This window comes from Populus trichocarpa, chromosome 14, assembly GCF_000002775.5.
Source record: "Populus trichocarpa isolate Nisqually-1 chromosome 14, P.trichocarpa_v4.1, whole genome shotgun sequence".
Taxonomy (NCBI): domain Eukaryota; kingdom Viridiplantae; phylum Streptophyta; class Magnoliopsida; order Malpighiales; family Salicaceae; genus Populus; species Populus trichocarpa.
The window spans coordinates 16863243-16880803 of record NC_037298.2 but is presented as its reverse complement, the minus strand read 5'-3'; the positions used below and the strand labels follow the sequence as shown (position 1 = coordinate 16880803).

At 35.9% G+C, this 17561-nt stretch overlaps 1 protein-coding gene and 1 non-coding gene across 2 annotated transcripts; one reads left to right on the top strand and one right to left on the bottom strand.

Moving 5' to 3' along the window:
- Positions 1–9690: 9690 nt before the first annotated feature.
- On the bottom strand, positions 9691–11728 carry LOC112324179 (uncharacterized). Its single transcript, XM_024585828.2, has one exon. The coding sequence runs from the start codon at positions 11679–11681 to the stop codon at positions 9696–9698; it is 1986 nt and encodes a 661-aa protein (XP_024441596.2). The 5' UTR covers positions 11682–11728; the 3' UTR covers positions 9691–9695.
- On the top strand, positions 11494–11597 carry LOC112324197 (small nucleolar RNA R71). Its single transcript, XR_002977945.1, has one exon. It is a non-coding gene; the product is annotated as a small nucleolar RNA R71 (small nucleolar RNA).
- Positions 11729–17561: the final 5833 nt, after the last annotated feature.

Genomic DNA, 17561 nt, shown 5'->3' with positions numbered 1-17561 from the left:
TTCTCTTTTATTAAGATGTTGAATTCTGAGATTTTATGAGTATCGTATTATACAAAATGATGATACCTATAAGAAGCAATGATGGTGAAATAAAAGAAAATACCATCAACTTCAGCTTTTGGGTAATTAGGATATTACAGAAGCGTTGTTTAAAGCCATTGTTTGTCTGAGTCACTAATAAAGCATACTTAGGGGTAATGGTCAAAATAAAGGGGTAATATTGTATTTAGAAGATGATTAGATCCCTTTAATGCAATAATGAAATAAGAATGATTCTAGTAGTCAGATAATGAGACATTTTTGTTTACAAGAAACACTTTGACCCTTTCAAGATCACTAACAACACTAAATATTGCTAGTAGTGAGATGAGGGAATAATAAATGATCAGCGAGACAAATAATTTCTAGTAAGTAAATGGGTTGTGATGAGCATCGTAAGGGCTGAGCCGTGTAAAATTATAAATACTCTGGAAAAGACTTATATAGACTAACTCGAGTGGGTTAGAAGCAATGTTGTATTTAGAAGGTGATTAGATCCCTTCAAGGCAATAGTGAAATGATAATGATTTTAGTAGTGAGATAATGAGATATTTTTGTTTACAAGAAGCATTTTGACCCTTTCAAGATAACTATTGACACTAAATATTGCTAGTAGTGAGATAAGGGAATAATAAATTATCCCTTCAAAATGATTAGTGAGACAAAAAAATTCTAGCAAGTAAATGGATCGTGATGAGTACCGTAAAGGCTGAGCTGTGTACAATTACGAATACTCTGGCAAAAAATTATATAGGCTAACTTAAGTGGGTTGGAAGCTAAGTGATCAAGAGGACTCAAATAAAAAAGAGCATACCTTACCAAATCAAGCAACAAAGAGATTAAGAAGAAATGAGGGCCTATATTTCAAATCAAGTAAAGATGCATGCATATTATCTAACTCCAAAGCATTGAATAATATGTTTTTGCAAAAAATTCACAAGAAAAATCTATGGTGATGTCCATCAAAAGGCAAGTCATCTCAAAACTGCCAAATTTTAAAATACTAATGAAAATTTTTAAGTCGCCTTAAACAATTAGTTCACTTTTAAAAAATCTCTGAATTTTTCACCAACATGCAGGTCGACTGGAACAATTAAATCACTTTTGAGGAATCTTTGAAATTTTTACCACAATGGGCACGTCGCATAGAAGAATTAAATCATTTTTGAAAAATCTCTGATTTGTTTTTCACCAACGAGCAAGTCACTAGGAACAATTAGACTACTTTTAAAAAATCTTTATATTTTTCACTTGGATAGGTCACCTATTACAATGAGATCAATGTTGAAAGATTTATATGTTTTTCACAAACAAGTAAGTCACTTGAAAAATGATACCAATGTTGAAATCACTTTCATGTATTTTACAAACAGGTAAGCCACCTGGAAAATAAAACTATTTTTGAAATCACTTTTATGTATTTCACAAATGGGTAAGTCACTTGAAAAATAAGACCAATATTGAAATCATTTTCATATATTTTATAAACGGGTAGGTAACTTGAAAAATAAGGCCACTGTTAAAATCACTTTTATGTATTTCACAAACTGGTAGGTCAACTAGAAAATGAGACCAATGTTCAAATCACTTTAATGTATTTCACGAACAGGTAGGTAACCTGGAAAATAAGATCAATGTTGAAATCATTTTCATGTATTTCATAAACGAGTAGGTCGCCTAAAACAATTAAACCACTTTTGAGAAATCTTTGAATTTTTCACACCATCGCGAAGGTCGTCTAAAACAATTAGACTATTTTTGAAAAATCTTTGTAATTTTTATCAACGAGTAAGTCACGCAGAACAATTAGACCACTTTAAAAAAAAATCTTTGAATTTTTCAACATGAGCAGATCGCCTAAAACAATTATACATTTTCTGAAAATCTTTGAGTTATTCATTGACAATGTACATCGCCTGTCAAATGACCAATTTTAAAATTTTAGTGTTTCTCGAGGAAGGTTGTCTCTCAAATGAGTACTTTTAAAGTTCTGCAAGAAAAAAATCACTTTCATATTTTTTTTTCTTTATAAGCTTACTATATAAAATTTTTTACAATACTTTATACTAGGCCTGTTCATGGTTCGGTTCAGTTCGGTTCGGTTTGAACCACAAAAACCAATCGAACCGAGTGACTCAAATTTTTGAAAATTCAAACCGAACTGAATTCCGGTTCAAACCGAACCGGTTTGGTTAAATTCAGTTTTTTAGCTTTAAAACAGGGAAACCTAATCACCTGAATTCCTAAAATCCATAATGCCAAACATGAAAATTATACAATAGATTTCCTTTATGGAAGGATATTTTGCATCAGATGATCCCTAATAGCTCCATTTCAATTCTCAATATATAATAATAAACAAAAACCAAACCTAAGGAAATCCCAGCATAATTTTATATGATTTCTCAGCAACATAAACATAATTAATATAAAAATCAATCCTCCAATGAAATTCTAGTAGCAGAAGAAAGTTCAACAAAATCAATTAGTCAAAATCAGACAGATCTAACAACTCGATCAAAATGGCAAGGAGAAAGATGACGAATGAACTTTGTACCGAGAATTGAGCTCTTCTTTGAGCTCAAGGATTTCACCCTTCCTGGTCGTCGAGAAATACTTTTAATCATGACCGCTCATGCTTGCCTACTTGTTTGGCTCTGCAAATTTGCAAATGGTGAAAGACAGACGTGCGAGCGAAAGATAGAACAGAGACCGAAACATGAAGTTAAGAGAGAAGCCAAGGAGATGGAGATGTGAGTTTTTGTTCGGCTAGAGAAGAGACAGATGTAGGGGGTAGAGACGCAAAGTGGATGAAAATTAAAAGGGAAATGAAGAAGGGAAAATCAGTCTCTGGTCTGGGCGGCGGTGAATGTAATGTTATTAGGGTTAGGTTAACTGTAGACTAGTATTTATAGTATTTTATGGTTGGTGACTTGGTTCGGTTCGGTTCGATTCACCGGTTTCTACTGTAAAACCGGAACTGAACCGAACCGGCAAGATTTTATGGTTTTAAAAATCGGTTTAATCGGTTTTCCATCTCAATTCGATTTTCTCGGTTAATTTTTCATCGGTTTTTCTGGTTTTCTCGGTTAATCGATTTTTTTGAACACCCCTACTTTATACTATATGCGTTGTAAAGAGATGGCAACTGTTATAACTCAATTTTAACCCATCTGTTTTTAATTTAATTTTTTAAATTAAAAGATCATGGACTGATTTTTAATTGAGAGTATAATTTGTTAACTTGTGAGAAAACTAAGGACTATATAATTTTTTTTATTCTTTTCTTCTAATCTTTAATTTGAAAAAAATCATCAAAATATTTTCATTTAATTTTTTTATTTTTAATTTCAAATTAAAATTAAATTTTTTAAAAATAATATTTATATTTATTTGGAAATATTATAATTTGATAGATAGAGAAAAAAAAAATCACTTCAAGAGCATATTAAAAGAATTTTTGAGAGACAACAAAAAGAAACAAACGCACAAACAAGGCCACCCGAAACATTAGAGAGGCCCACCACACACTAGCCTATTTCTCCTGTTCTCATTGTTGAAGATCGTCTCTATCACTCCTTCACGCCATCAACCTTAGCATCTCCAACAAAGCCTTCACCTGACCCTCCTCTTCCTCTCTCGGCCACAGCTAAAAAACCTCCATCGTGAGCAAATCAGCCGCTCTCCACCGATTCCATCTTCTTCAACCTTCTCTCCTTATTCTAGCCGCACAGCAGCTTTGTCGGCCTTATCATAGTTCTCCTTTCTAGCTAAGACCCACCACAGACTCCACCAAATCACCTCACAGCGGCAGCAACCCAAGACAACTATTTCTTCTTGTCGGCAACACCGCACTGGGAGCTTCTCCAGCAGCGAAACCATTTCAGCCACTATCAGTCACCAAGTCATGATCCAGCACCGAATCAGCCCATTTGCCTCCCTCCTCTTCATTGTCACTGTGAGTGACGACCAACGCAGCCTCCATCGATTCCAACTGAAACTCATTAACCCTATACACAATTCGTCATCACGCTTCGGTCTAAACCACAACAACAGCCACTGGTGAATAAGAAGAAGAATTAACTGAAACCATAGACAAAAAGCAAACCAAGAAAATAAGGAGAAAAGAAAAATAAAACCAATTACTTGTGTATGATAATCTTTGCATGAAGGTGATAGGCCCAATAATTATTTTAAATGCTAAAATGATGTTTTTTATTTGGGTGAGAACTGTTGGTTAATTTCGCAAGTGCACGAATCGTAACAAGTAATAAAGTGATGAGTAGAGTATCGTCCCACGAGGATTTGTAAAAATTACTACTAATTACCAAAATCTTTTAAATTATGATCTATTTGAGGAATCGAATGAGATAGTTTATGAAACAAAAATTAATGATTAAAAAACAAACAACCAAATGATTAAATATTAATGAATTCAATTGTACTGGTTCTAGGATTTCTGACTTACCGTATCTATGCCTATGTGAACTTTCTCGATTAAATTAATTACTCCTAATGTTGATAATCAGGTTTTCCTAATGTAAATATTAATCTCTCTCGAGCATCAATAAATTATTTCAACAACCAAATTTCATATACTCTACGAAAGTTCTGAACTTGTCGAAATCAATTAAATACTGTAAAACCTGTAACGATTACAAAAGTTCCTAGGATATCTCTATCCTATAGATTTCTTAAGGTATTTCAAACAATAGCTAAAACAATTATCACTTCTCAATTTCAAATTGAATTCTAAATCATGCAGATGTTGGCCAAACACACGCAAGCATTACACATAGAATGAAATACTCAACATCTTAATGTAATAATTCAATCGAAGAAATTGTTCACATATGCATAGTAAGGTTACATCAAAAATCCCAGAATAAAAGTCTACTCCATAGTTAAATTAAAGAGAAACAAACTTGATACGATGAACATCACTCAAAAGCAGAGAATTTCAGTGGAAGAGATAGGTGTCCTCCCGGTCTTCAATATTTTTGCCTATGTTCTTTTTTGTTTCTGTTGGTGCCGCCTCCTCTGTTTTTCTTTGCTATGTTATAGGGTTTTCCCCCCCGTCTCCACTCTGTTTTTCTTCTTTTATATTGTGGTTGTTCTACCCCTGCAGTAATGAGGAAAGTTTCCTTTTCTGCATTGAATTCCTTCCTACCCAGACATTGCGGGCCAGATTTGAGGTAGGAAACGTGCGAATTCAAAGATCTCTATTTCTGGAGAAATTGTATAGAATCAAATTTTCTTTCCAATGAAACTAATCTTGAAATTTTTGGACCTCTGAGCGTTGAGATAAGGGGCATAAACCGAAACAGTCTGTGCAGTGCAGGAATTTCGGGCTGGTTCAATCCTTGTTTTTCAACTCGCTTTTTGGGCTTCGAAACAACAAAACTGAGTTATATGCCCTTCATATGTTTTGTAGACCTTCATCTCAGCTATTTGAAAATGGTTACGAACATCTGGAACTAAATTGTATAGCTTCTTTGCAGCACATAATGAATCACTGTTCAGTTTCACTGCCCGGCTCTGCCTGTTCAGTAACCTAAGATCTGAAAACACATTAATTTCCCACGAGGTCAATAGTTCAAAAAGAGATTCAAAATTCTAATTGTCTTGTGCAAAATATCCAAAATATTTAAAAATCAAGCATGAATAGCAGAAAATATACATGTTAAAAATTCCCTTATCAAATACCCCCAAACTTGAATGTTTGCTTGTCCTCAAGCAAAAAGGAAACCATGAAAGCATAGTGCTAAAAGCTCATGATAAGTTCAACTTTGACATTTAAAAGGCTCCATCATGCAACATTCACTTCTTGACTTAGCTCATAGACAATATTAGATAATGGAAAACTAAGCATTCCTACTCTCTGTGCAAACCGTTGTACAAACTTCCAACTCATCCATGTGTTTCATGTGTTTAGCATCCTTGAACCGTGCACAGTCATTCTGCCATTTTTTTTTGAACAAGGTAGCCAACTTTAGGAGTAATAACACACTTTTACTTGTCTTTTGACAAGGGTGATTTTTTTAAATTTATCACTTGTCTTTTGACGCGAATACAAACATTTGTGATGAATGCACCCGGTTACTTAACAGGTCATAAACTTAAAATGCTTTGCATACTCATATTTTAAGCTACCGTTTGACGTAAAAGTAAACATTTGTGATGAATACTCCTAGTTACTAAGCAACTCAAAACATTGGAGTAGATACACATCATATACTTATTCATTCACTTTCATACTCATTATCACTCCTTGTTTTGATATTTTTCTTAGAGGGTAATAACAAGAAAGAACAGCACACTTATCTCTTATGCATAACTACACAATTCACATGACTGTGCTGGAAAAGTGTACTTCAATAATTCAACAGAAAATAGTCATGCTTAATCCAACTTTATAAGATATTATCCACTCTAAGCCTAGGAATATCATGGATACATCATGAAGCACCTAAAAATGTCAAAGTTGGTCTTAAATGCATATCACTTTTCACCCTCTGTTTTCATGGTTCTAGTGTGCAGTGTCTTTCATAGTCAAAGCATGCAATGTCTCCCCCAACTTAAATATCACATTGTCCTCAATGGAAAAACAAAGAATAGAAAGGCTTATGAATACTTCCTTTTGACTATGTGGGTGTGAGTTTTCTGTTGCTCCTGGTTATTTGCTTGTATGATCAATCCCTGCACAACTCAATGAAACAAATAAGAGGGTTTTTTTTGTTTTTTGGGTTGCCTCCCAATTAGCGCTTAGTTATAGTCATTAGCTTGACTTTTCCATTTAGCTAAGATGAAGTGAGAGGGATATCATCCCTTTTTCCAATAGACTCTCCATTCCTATAATGCTTCAGACGCTGCCCATTCACTGTGAATGTTCCCTTTTCATCATGAGTGACCTCTATTGCTCCATAAGGAAATACCTTCACAACCGTAAATGGTCCTGACCACCGTGATTTGAGCTTACCAGGAAACAAGCGGAGCCGTGAATTGAAAAGTAATACCTGCTGACCAGGGACAAACTCCTTGCGTACAATGTGTTTGTCATGCCATGCCTTGGTTCTTTCCTTGTATATCTTGGCATTCTCATAGGACTCATTGCGAAATTCATCCATCTCATTAAGTTGCAGGATTCTTTTCTCACCTGCAACCTACAGATCCATGTTCAGTTGTTTCATTGCCCAGTATGCCTTATGCTCTAATTCAACAGGAAGATGGCATGCTTTTCCAAAAACTAATCGATACGGAGACATTCCCAATGGTGTTTTGAATGCTGTCCAATATGCCCACAATGCATCATCTAGCTTTCGTGCCCAATCTTTCCGAGAATTACTTACTGTTTTCTCTAAGATTTGCTTCACCTCTCTATTTGATACCTCTGTTTGGCCATTTGTCTGAGGATGATAAGCCAATGCTCTTTTGTGTCTGACTCCATACTTAGATAGCAGTGCTTCAAACTGCTTGTTGCAAAAATGAGTTCCTTCATCACTGATGATGGCTCGAGGAGTACCAAATCTGGTAAAGATGTTCTTTCGTAGAAAATTAAGTACCACCTTGCCATCATTTGTAGGCGTTGCAATTGCCTCGATCCACTTTGATACATAATCCACTGCTAAGAGAATGTATTTGTTGTTATATGATGAAGGAAAAGGTCCCATGAAATCGATGCCCCAAACATCAAATAATTCCACTTCTAGGATATTCTGCAGTGGCATTTCATTTCGTCGAGATATATTCCCAGTATGCTGACATCTATCACAAGCAGTAACAAAAGCATTAGCATCTTTAAACATAGTGGGCCAATAAAAACCTGACTGCAGAACTTTGGCTACAGTACGTTGTGTTCCAAAGTGCCCCCCATATTCAAGTGTGTGGCAATGCTTCAATATGTTTGTCATTTCTTCTTCTGGAACGCACCTCCTGATGACTTGATCTGCACAATGCCGATAGAGTATCGGCTCCTCCCAGAAGTAGTGTTTGACTTTAGAAAAAAATTTCTTCTTTTGCTGGTAAGAAAAATCGGGCGGTATGATTTTACCTGCAAGAAAGTTGACATAATCTGCATACCAAGGAAAGAATTTGTTAGTGGAAATTGCTAAGAGTCTTTCATCAGGAAAACATTCATTTATAACTGTGAATTTAGGCTCCAGCTGCTGTGTCAATTCCAGCCTTGAAAGATGATCTGCCACCACGTTCTCAGTCCCCTTTTTATCTTTAATTTCTACATCAAATTCTTGCAGTAATAGGATCCAACGGATGAGTCTAGGCTTGGCATCTTTCTTAGACACTAGGTGTCTAATTGCAGCATGATCAGTATACACCAGTACTTTGTTTCCCATCAGGTAAGGCCGAAACTTATCAAATGCATAGACCACAACAAGCAACTCTTTCTCGGTTGTGGCATAATTGAGCTGGGCATCGTTGAGTGTTCTGCTGGCATAGTATATGGTGTGAAACACATTATTTTTCCGTTGCCCTAGTACTGCTCCAACTGCATAATCACTTGCATCACACATAAGCTCAAATGGTTTCTCCCAATCCGGTGCAATTACAATAGGAGCTGTCACTAACTTCTTTTTCAACAGCATAAAGGCTGTCTTGCATTCCTCATCAAATTGAAACTTTATGTCTTTTAGCAGCAGACTGCATAGCGGTTTGGATATTTTAGAGAAGTCTTTGATGAACCTCCTATAAAATCCCGCATGACCAAGGAAACTCCTAACCCCTTTTACTGTAGTTGGCGGCAAAAGTTTGTCTATTGCTTCAATTTTAGCTCTGTCTACCTCTATTCCTTTTTCTGAAATCCGGTGCCCCAATACTATACCTTCCTTTACCATGAAGTGACATTTTTCCCAGTTCAATATCAAGTTTGTCTTTTCACAACGCTCCAAAACCAACGCCAACTTTGCAAGGCAGTCATCAAAAGAAGTTCCAAATACAGAAAAGTCATCCATGAAGATCTCAATGATTTGCTCCACCATATCTGAAAAAATAGCCATCATGCACCTCTGAAAGGTAGCTGGTGCATTACACAACCCAAAAGGCATTCTTCTAAAAGCAAAAGTACCATAAGGGCAGGTGAAAGTGGTCTTCTCCTGGTCCTCAGGTGCGATGGCTATTTGGTTGTATCCTGAATAGCCATCTAGGAAACAGTAGTATTCATGCCTAGCTAACCTGTCCAGCATCTGATCAATGAATGGTAGGGGGAAGTGATCTTTGCGAGTTGCCTTGTTGAGCTTTCGATAATCCATGCAAATCCTCCATCCAGTTACCGGTCTAGTAGGTATCAAGTTGTTGTTTGCATCCTTTACCACTGTCATTCCTCCTTTCTTTGGCACAACTTGAACTGGGCTCACCCATGAGCTGTCAGAGATTGGATAAATAACACCAGCATCTAACCATTTCAGAACTTCTTTTCGGACTACCTCTTTCATGGTCGGGTTAAGCCTTCTCTGATGTTCTACTGTTGGCTTGACTTCATCCTCCAACAGAATTTTATGCATGCAAATAGAGGGACTGATGCCTTTGATATCTGCCAATACCCACCCGAGAGCTGCCTTATGTTTTCTCAACACCCTCAACAATTTTTCTTCCTCTGTTTTGGTCGGCTTTGCAGAGACTATCATAGGATAGGTGGAAGCTTCTCAAAGATATGCATACCGAAGGTGTTCTGGCAGAGGTTGCAATTCCAGAACCGGTGCTTGTTCACTGGTTGATTTTATTTTTGGTGCTGGTTGTCCCAAATCTTCAAAGTATCTTCTGCGGTTAGGTTCAAAAGAGTCCATCCAACATGTATATTCTGCTATTTCAGCATCCTCTTCCAGTACATTATTTACCAAACATGCTTCCAACGGGTCAGTTGGAAGCTTGACTTTGTCATTAATTAAAGAGTCCACCACTTGAATGCTGAAGCAACTCTCCCCCATATCTGGCTGTTTGATGGCTTTGAACAAATTGAAAATCACCTCCTCTTCATTCACCCTTAACCGCAGCTCCCCTTTCTTCACATCAATTAACGCACCTCCAGTGGCCAAGAATGGCCAGCCAAGCAAGATAGGAATCTCATTATCCTCCTCCATATCCAGTATGATGAAGTCTGCTGGAAAGATGAACTTGCCCACTTTCACCAGTACGTCTTCAATTATGCCCCTTGGATGCTTCAATGACCTGTCAGCTAGCTGCAGTGTTACTGTGGTTGGCCTTGCTTCACCTAAACCAAGCTTCTTAAAAATAGATAAAGGCATGAGATTAATACTTGCACCTAAATCACATAAAGCTTTTTCAAATATAGAATTTCCAATGGAACATGGTATAGTAAAACTCCCTGGATCCTTAAGTTTAGGAGGCAGTTTCTTCTGCAAAATGGCACTGCATTCCTCAGTAAGAGCAACAGTCTCATATTCCTCTAGCTTTCTTTTGTTTGAGAGGATGTCCTTCAAAAATTGCACATAGCTTGGCATTTGTTCAAGACCATCTGCAAAAGGAATGTTAATCTGCAATTTTTTAAACACATCAAGAAATTTAGAAAATTGCTTATCAAGTTTATTCTTCTTGAGACGTTGTGGAAATGGAATTCTCTGCATTATTTCTTGCGTTGGTTCTGGCAGAGGATCAGATTTTTTCATATTCTGAAGTGGTTTGGCCACTTGCTCCTCCTCTTCTCTTCCTGCACTCTTGTTTCCAGCGGTCTGCTCCACTTCTTTTCCACTTCTTAAAGTTATGGCCTTGCATTGCTCCTTAGGATTAATTTCAGTTGTGCTTGGTAGATTTCCTTGTTGTCTACCCGTGAGCATGTTGGCTAACTGACCAACTTGAACCTCCAAATTTCGAATAGAAGCTGCTTGGTTCTGCAGATTAGTATTTGTTTCAGTCATGAATCTGATGGTGTTGTTTGCTAATTGTGTCATAGCTTCTTCAAGTTTTGATTTCTCTTTCATGTGCTCACTTGAAGATGGCATGGCTGGATTCTTCATGATAGTTTGATTGTTCCAAGAGAAATTAGGATGATTTCTCCAACCGGGATTATATGTTGCACTGTAGGGGTTGTTCTGCCGGCTGTAGTTTGACACAAAATGAGCATGCTCTGCTTGAGAGAATGGGTTCCCAACCTGACACTCTTCACTTGTGTGATTTCCATGGCAAAAATCACACGTTGTATGGATGGCATTTGCTGACAGTTGAGTGGTTTTCAGTTGCTGAGTTAGTGAATGGACTTGAGCTGTTAATGCCGTGATTGCATCAATTTCATGCACCCCAACAGTCTTCTTCTGTATGCTTCTTTCATTTGGCCATTGGTAATTGTTCATAGCCATTTCTTCTAATAAGTTGTAAGCATCATCCTGTGACTTACTCATAAAAGCTCCTCCTGAAGCTGCATCAATTAGTGTTCTTGTGGAGGCATTCAATCCATTGTAAAAATTCTGCACCTGCATCCACTTCGGTAGTCCATGGTGGGGGCATCGCCTGAGCAAATCCTTGTATCTCTCCCATGCCTCATACAATGGTTCACTCTCAAGTTGGGCGAAGTTAGCTATCTCAATGCGCTTTTTTGCTGTCTTGGCTGGTGGAAAAAACTTAGCAAGGAATTTCTGAGCTAAATCTTCCCAACTGATAACTGAATCTGCAGGCATGGAGTTTAACCAGTTCTTCGCTTTATCTCGCAGAGAAAATGGAAACAGTCTGAGACGAATGGCATCATCAGTAACGCCATTATGCTTAAATGTGTCGCAAATTTCCAAGAAACTTGCAATATGAGCGTTAGGATCATCACTTGGCAACCCATAAAACTGAATTGAGGTCTGAATCATCTGCAGTATTGCTGGTTCGATCTCAAAATTATTGGCCTCAATCCTTGGTTTCCTGATAACAGAACGGATTCCTGTCACCTGTGGGAGAGCAAAATCTCTCAATGCCCGTGTGTCTTGCTCAGGATTTTCATTGTCTGCCATGATGCCTGAACTGTTTTGAGTCTTTCGCGTTTTCTTTCTTAATCCCCTTGCAGTTCTCTCAATCTCAGAATTATAAGGTAGCAACGGCTGGTTTTTGTTGCTTCTTATGCACTAGACAACACACCTAAAGAGCTGAAGACAAAATGCAATCAAATTAGATCAAATTTAATTTATATTGATATTATTAGTAATTTTATCTAAAATCCCCGGCAACGGCGCCAAAAACTTGTTGGTTAATTTCGCAAGTGCACGAATCGTAACAAGTAATAAAGTGATGAGTAGAGTATCGTCCCACGAGGATTTGTAAAAATTACTACTAATTACCAAAGTCTTTTAAATTATGATCTATTTGAGGAATCGAATGAGATAGTTTATGAAACAAAAATTAATGATTAAAAAACAAACAACCAAATGATTAAATATTAATGAATTCAATTGTACTGGTTCTAGGATTTCTGACTTACCGTAACTATGCCTATGTGAACTTTCTCGATTAAATTAATTACTCCTAATGTTGATAATCAGGTTTTCCTAATGTAAATATTAATCTCTCTCGAGCATCAATAAATTATTTCAACAACCAAATTTCATATACTCTACGAAAGTTCTGAACTTGTCGAAATCAATTAAATACTGTAAAACCTGTAACGATTACAAAAGTTCCTAGGATATCTCTATCCTATAGATTTCTTAAGGTATTTCAAACAATAGCTAAAACAATTATCACTTCTCAATTTCAAATTGAATTCTAAATCATGCAGATGTTGGCCAAACACACGCAAGCATTACACATAGAATGAAATACTCAACATCTTAATGTAATAATTCAATCGAAGAAATTGTTCACATATGCATAGTAAGGTTACATCAAAAATCCCAGAATAAAAGTCTACTCCATAGTTAAATTAAAGAGAAACAAACTTGATACGATGAACATCACTCAAAAGCAGAGAATTTCAGTGGAAGAGATAGGTGTCCTCCCGGTCTTCAATATTTTTGCCTATGTTCTTTTTTGTTTCTGTTGGTGCCGCCTCCTCTGTTTTTCTTTGCTATGTTATAGGGTTTTCCCCCCGTCTCCACTCTGTTTTTCTTCTTTTATATTGTGGTTGTTCTACCCCTGCAGTAATGAGGAAAGTTTCCTTTTCTGCATTGAATTCCTTCCTACCCAGACATTGCGGGCCAGATTTGAGGTAGGAAACGTGCGAATTCAAAGATCTCTATTTCTGGAGAAATTGTATAGAATCAAATTTTCTTTCCAATGAAACTGATCTTGAAATTTTTGGACCTCTGAGCGTTGAGATAAGGGGTATAAACCGAACAGTCTGTGCAGTGCAGGAATTTCAGGCTGGTTCAATCCTTGTTTTTCAACTCGCTTTTTGGGCTTCGAAACAACAAAACTGAGTTATATGCCCTTCATATGTTTTGTAGACCTTCATCTCAGCTATTTGAAAATGGTTACGAACATCCGGAACTAAATTGTATAGCTTCTTTGCAGCACATAATGAATCACTGTTCAGTTTCACTGCCCGGCTCTACCTGTTCAGTAACCTAAGATCTGAAAACACATTAATTTCCCACGAGGTCAATAGTTCAAAAAGAGATTCAAAATTCTAATTGTCTTGTGCAAAATATCCAAAATATTTAAAAATCAAGCATGAATAGCAGAAAATATACATGCTAAAAATTCCCTTATCAAGAACATACCACAGATTGAATAAACTTTTTTATATCTATTAATAATTCCTGGCTGCTTAAATAGTAAAACCATAAAAAGAATGGAGACAGGAACTCTCTTATCATAGGCTTGAAGCCCTCATGCCCTATACTACTAAAAAATATAGTAATTAGCAACGGACTATTTCGTTGTAAATAATATTAAAATCCGTTGCTAAAACAATTTAGCAACAGAATCAGTAACGGCAAAAATCAGATGCAGATTTGTCATCGCTGATTTTTTAGCAACGGATTCATCCGTTATTGATTTCGCAGCAACAAAAAATCCGTTGCTTACAATAGCAACGGATTCTCCGTTGCAAAATTAGCAACGGATTCTCTGTTGCTCATTTTAGCAACGGATAAATCCGTTGCTAGTTTTGTGAATCAATAATGGATTCTCCGTTGCTGATTGATGCATTAGTTACAATCACCAACGGAGAATCCGTTGGTGATTATATTATTTTTTATTAAATTATTTTTTATTTATTTATTAAAATGACTTTTAATTTATTTAATTAATTATTTATGGATATTTTAAAAGTTGTAGAATATATATAACCAACATAAATTAATATTAAAAATAATTGTATCATTAATAAAAAATAGAATAAAAATAATATTCATATTATAAAAATTTAGTTAAACTTGCATTAATACAATTAAGTTCAAATACAATAAAAAAAAACAACAAAAGATACAATCATGGTGCTGGTTGCGAAGACGAACCATGATATTGTGGATCGACACAAGATTAATCAGGATATAAAGGTCGAGGTGTAGGTCGAAAAATTGGTTGAGATGTGGGACACATAGGTGTCATTATCTGAGGAGCCATAGGTGGCGGTATTGATGGAGTCAAAGGTGGTGGCATACCTTGGTCAATATTTGATGTCCCACCATGGTATCCAAGATTGTTCACAAGATATTCTTTCATGGAATCCATCTGTCGTTTCATTTCAAGAATAAAATCATCTTTTTTCTTTATCTCCTCTTCTTTATCCTTTATCTCCTTTTGCAATGCTCGATACGATGAACTGGGATATGATGACTCCACCGAGTAGGAATGTGATGAAGAGCTTGTACTAACTATAGATTTTGGCATACGAGGTGCACCATATACCCTACCCTTTGTAACTCCTCCTGAAGCCACACACCAAGTTGCTCCATCAAATGAAGGATGATTTTCCCGATTAGTTCCATACTTTGAAATCATCTCCATTTTATAATTTTCCTACAAATAAAATACATGCAACAATAAATTCATTTGAATGTTAAATAATACTTAAGTTATATTAAGAAATAATCAAATAAAAATACATACAACCACTTTTTTAGACTTGTTGTCGACGAAGCTACCAGACTGCCTAGTACTTTGATGCAAAGCTGAAAAGACATCATCCCATGGAGGTTCTTTTCTACCAACTTCCTCTTGCTTTCAAGATTAATAAATATTATAAAAGATAAATATACAAATTTTAATTTATTATCTTAAGCATTAAAAAAAAAATCCTTACCATGTTAGCTCGATATGATGTAAATGACACTGTTCCTCCAGAATGAGTGCTTATTTTGCCATCTGTTTTGGTTAATCGATTCCTCCTAGCAGATTCAGACCTCCTTTGAAATTCAGGGGTGGACCAAACATCTTTGATCATTTGATTCCAGTCATCATTGTTTATCCAGGCAGGACCTTTATCAAGGCAATCTATAATATTTGTAGTGTTTTCTTTTGACATGGCTTTCTTGCGAACTCGTGTCAATTGTTGATTCAAAGCTATCCTAGCCTTATCTTCCCAAATATTACGAACAATCGACTCATCTTCCTCAGGAAAGGAATATTTTTTCTACCAAATAATATATATACCAAGTAAAAAGAGTGCACAAAATTTCAAATTATATAAATAATTAATCATATTGTGTTATCTTGTTCAGAATTTGCAAGATGATGTAATAACTAAAGAAATTAAATGATATTAAAGAGTAAACAAGAAATAAGAACAAATTATAACACAAATCAGTCATAGCTATTCAGTTGATAATTTTCATAAAGCTACATTAAAGTGATCAAAATTGAAAAGAATATTATGGAAATTAGTGTTGGTTCTTACCTTAAACTCTTTAAAGAGTTCATCCCTACACATTGAATCTACTTTTTCCCAAGAGTGCCATGCTCCTTTAAAATTGGACCTCAAAATATCTCTGATTGCACGTCCACACGATGCGTTATTGAACTTGAAAATATATAATAACAAACTTATATTAAACAAATAATTACACAATAACAAGTAATTTTTTTCATACCTGAAAATATAACCTTAATAAGTTTGTTTTTAAAAGTTTGAACTTACTCTGTTGTTCCATACAAACAAAGCTCTTTTTTTCTTGTTATTGGATCTATTAGCGTGTCAAAACCCTTCCTTTTAACACTTTGATCATAATTGTATGGAGAAGATGTTGAACCGTGATATGATGGAACACCATCTTGATCCTCATCACATACACCTCTCTCATCACATACACCTCTCTCATTACTATCGTCTCCCTCATCTTCATCTCTAATGTTCACATCATCATCATCACCATCATCACCATCAACTCTCCCATAACTCCTGATGCAACCATATTATTCGATAGTTTCACCCATATTTAACTAGTGTTTTGCCTATGTTTTATATATAAAATGCCTTGATATTCTTTGTTTTATGTTTTGAAGGCACTTTTGGATGAAAGATGCAAAAAGGAGTAAATTGGAGATAATTGGCAGATTTGACCTTCAGTCAATGTTTTGTGCAGAGAGTGAGCTCTAGGGGTTGAAATGAAGTGATTCCAGTGGCATTAAAAAGCTAACATCCATACCTTTCTGGACATCTAAGGCAAGAAAATAAAATAAGGAAGAGCATGGAAATCGCAGCCTTCAAAGTCAAATCTTCAAATGGTTTGGTTGAAATCAAGCATACATCTCGACTACCTATGAAAGGAAGTTGCTATGATGATAATGAACGTGATTATTATGGAATACTTAAAGAAGCTAACATCTATGATCTCACATTGTTGGCATCTTCAATAAATTCACCCATGTCAACATTATAACGACTTCTAGCAGTTGTCTTAATAACCGTCCACTATTCAGATGATTTATTACTAGGTGGATATGTATAGTAGACTTGTTGACATTGTTGTGCTAACACAAAATCTTCATTTCCGTGTAGTCGAGATGTATGCTTGATTTCAACCAAACCATTCGAAGGATGCACTCTAATCCCTCGTTTTGTATCATACCAATTACATTTAAACATAAATAACTTGCACTTACTCCCCAAGTATTTTAGCCGAACAACTTCTTTAAGCATTCCATAATAATCACGTTCATTATCATCATAGCAACTTCCTTTCACAGGTATGGATCTAAGGCAAGGATGCTTGCTCTATACTATCTTGTGTGTTGTGTTTGAAGCTAGGGTAATTAATTTGTGCGACTGCGACATCGCAACAACTCCTATATAAATTATGTCCTCCATAAACAAGTTGGTTATCTCGAGAGAAACCTCCTTGAGTTTGAAGCAAATCTTGGAACATCGACTTCATTTCATGCTGCGATTTGACTTGAAGACTATCAAACGAAATTTAATAAAATCAGAAAATTATCAAGAGAACAAACCTAGGGTTTAGATTGAAAATTATCAAGATAAACAATCTACTTAATGGAGGACTATTTTGTAAAATAGAGACCTAGGGTTTCCTATGATATAAAAAGAATGAGAGAAGAGAAGGGGGGCAGCCAGCCAAGAAGAGAAAAACGCCCCCTTCCTCTAAGAAACCCTAAATTATGCATTCTTCCTTCTTTTT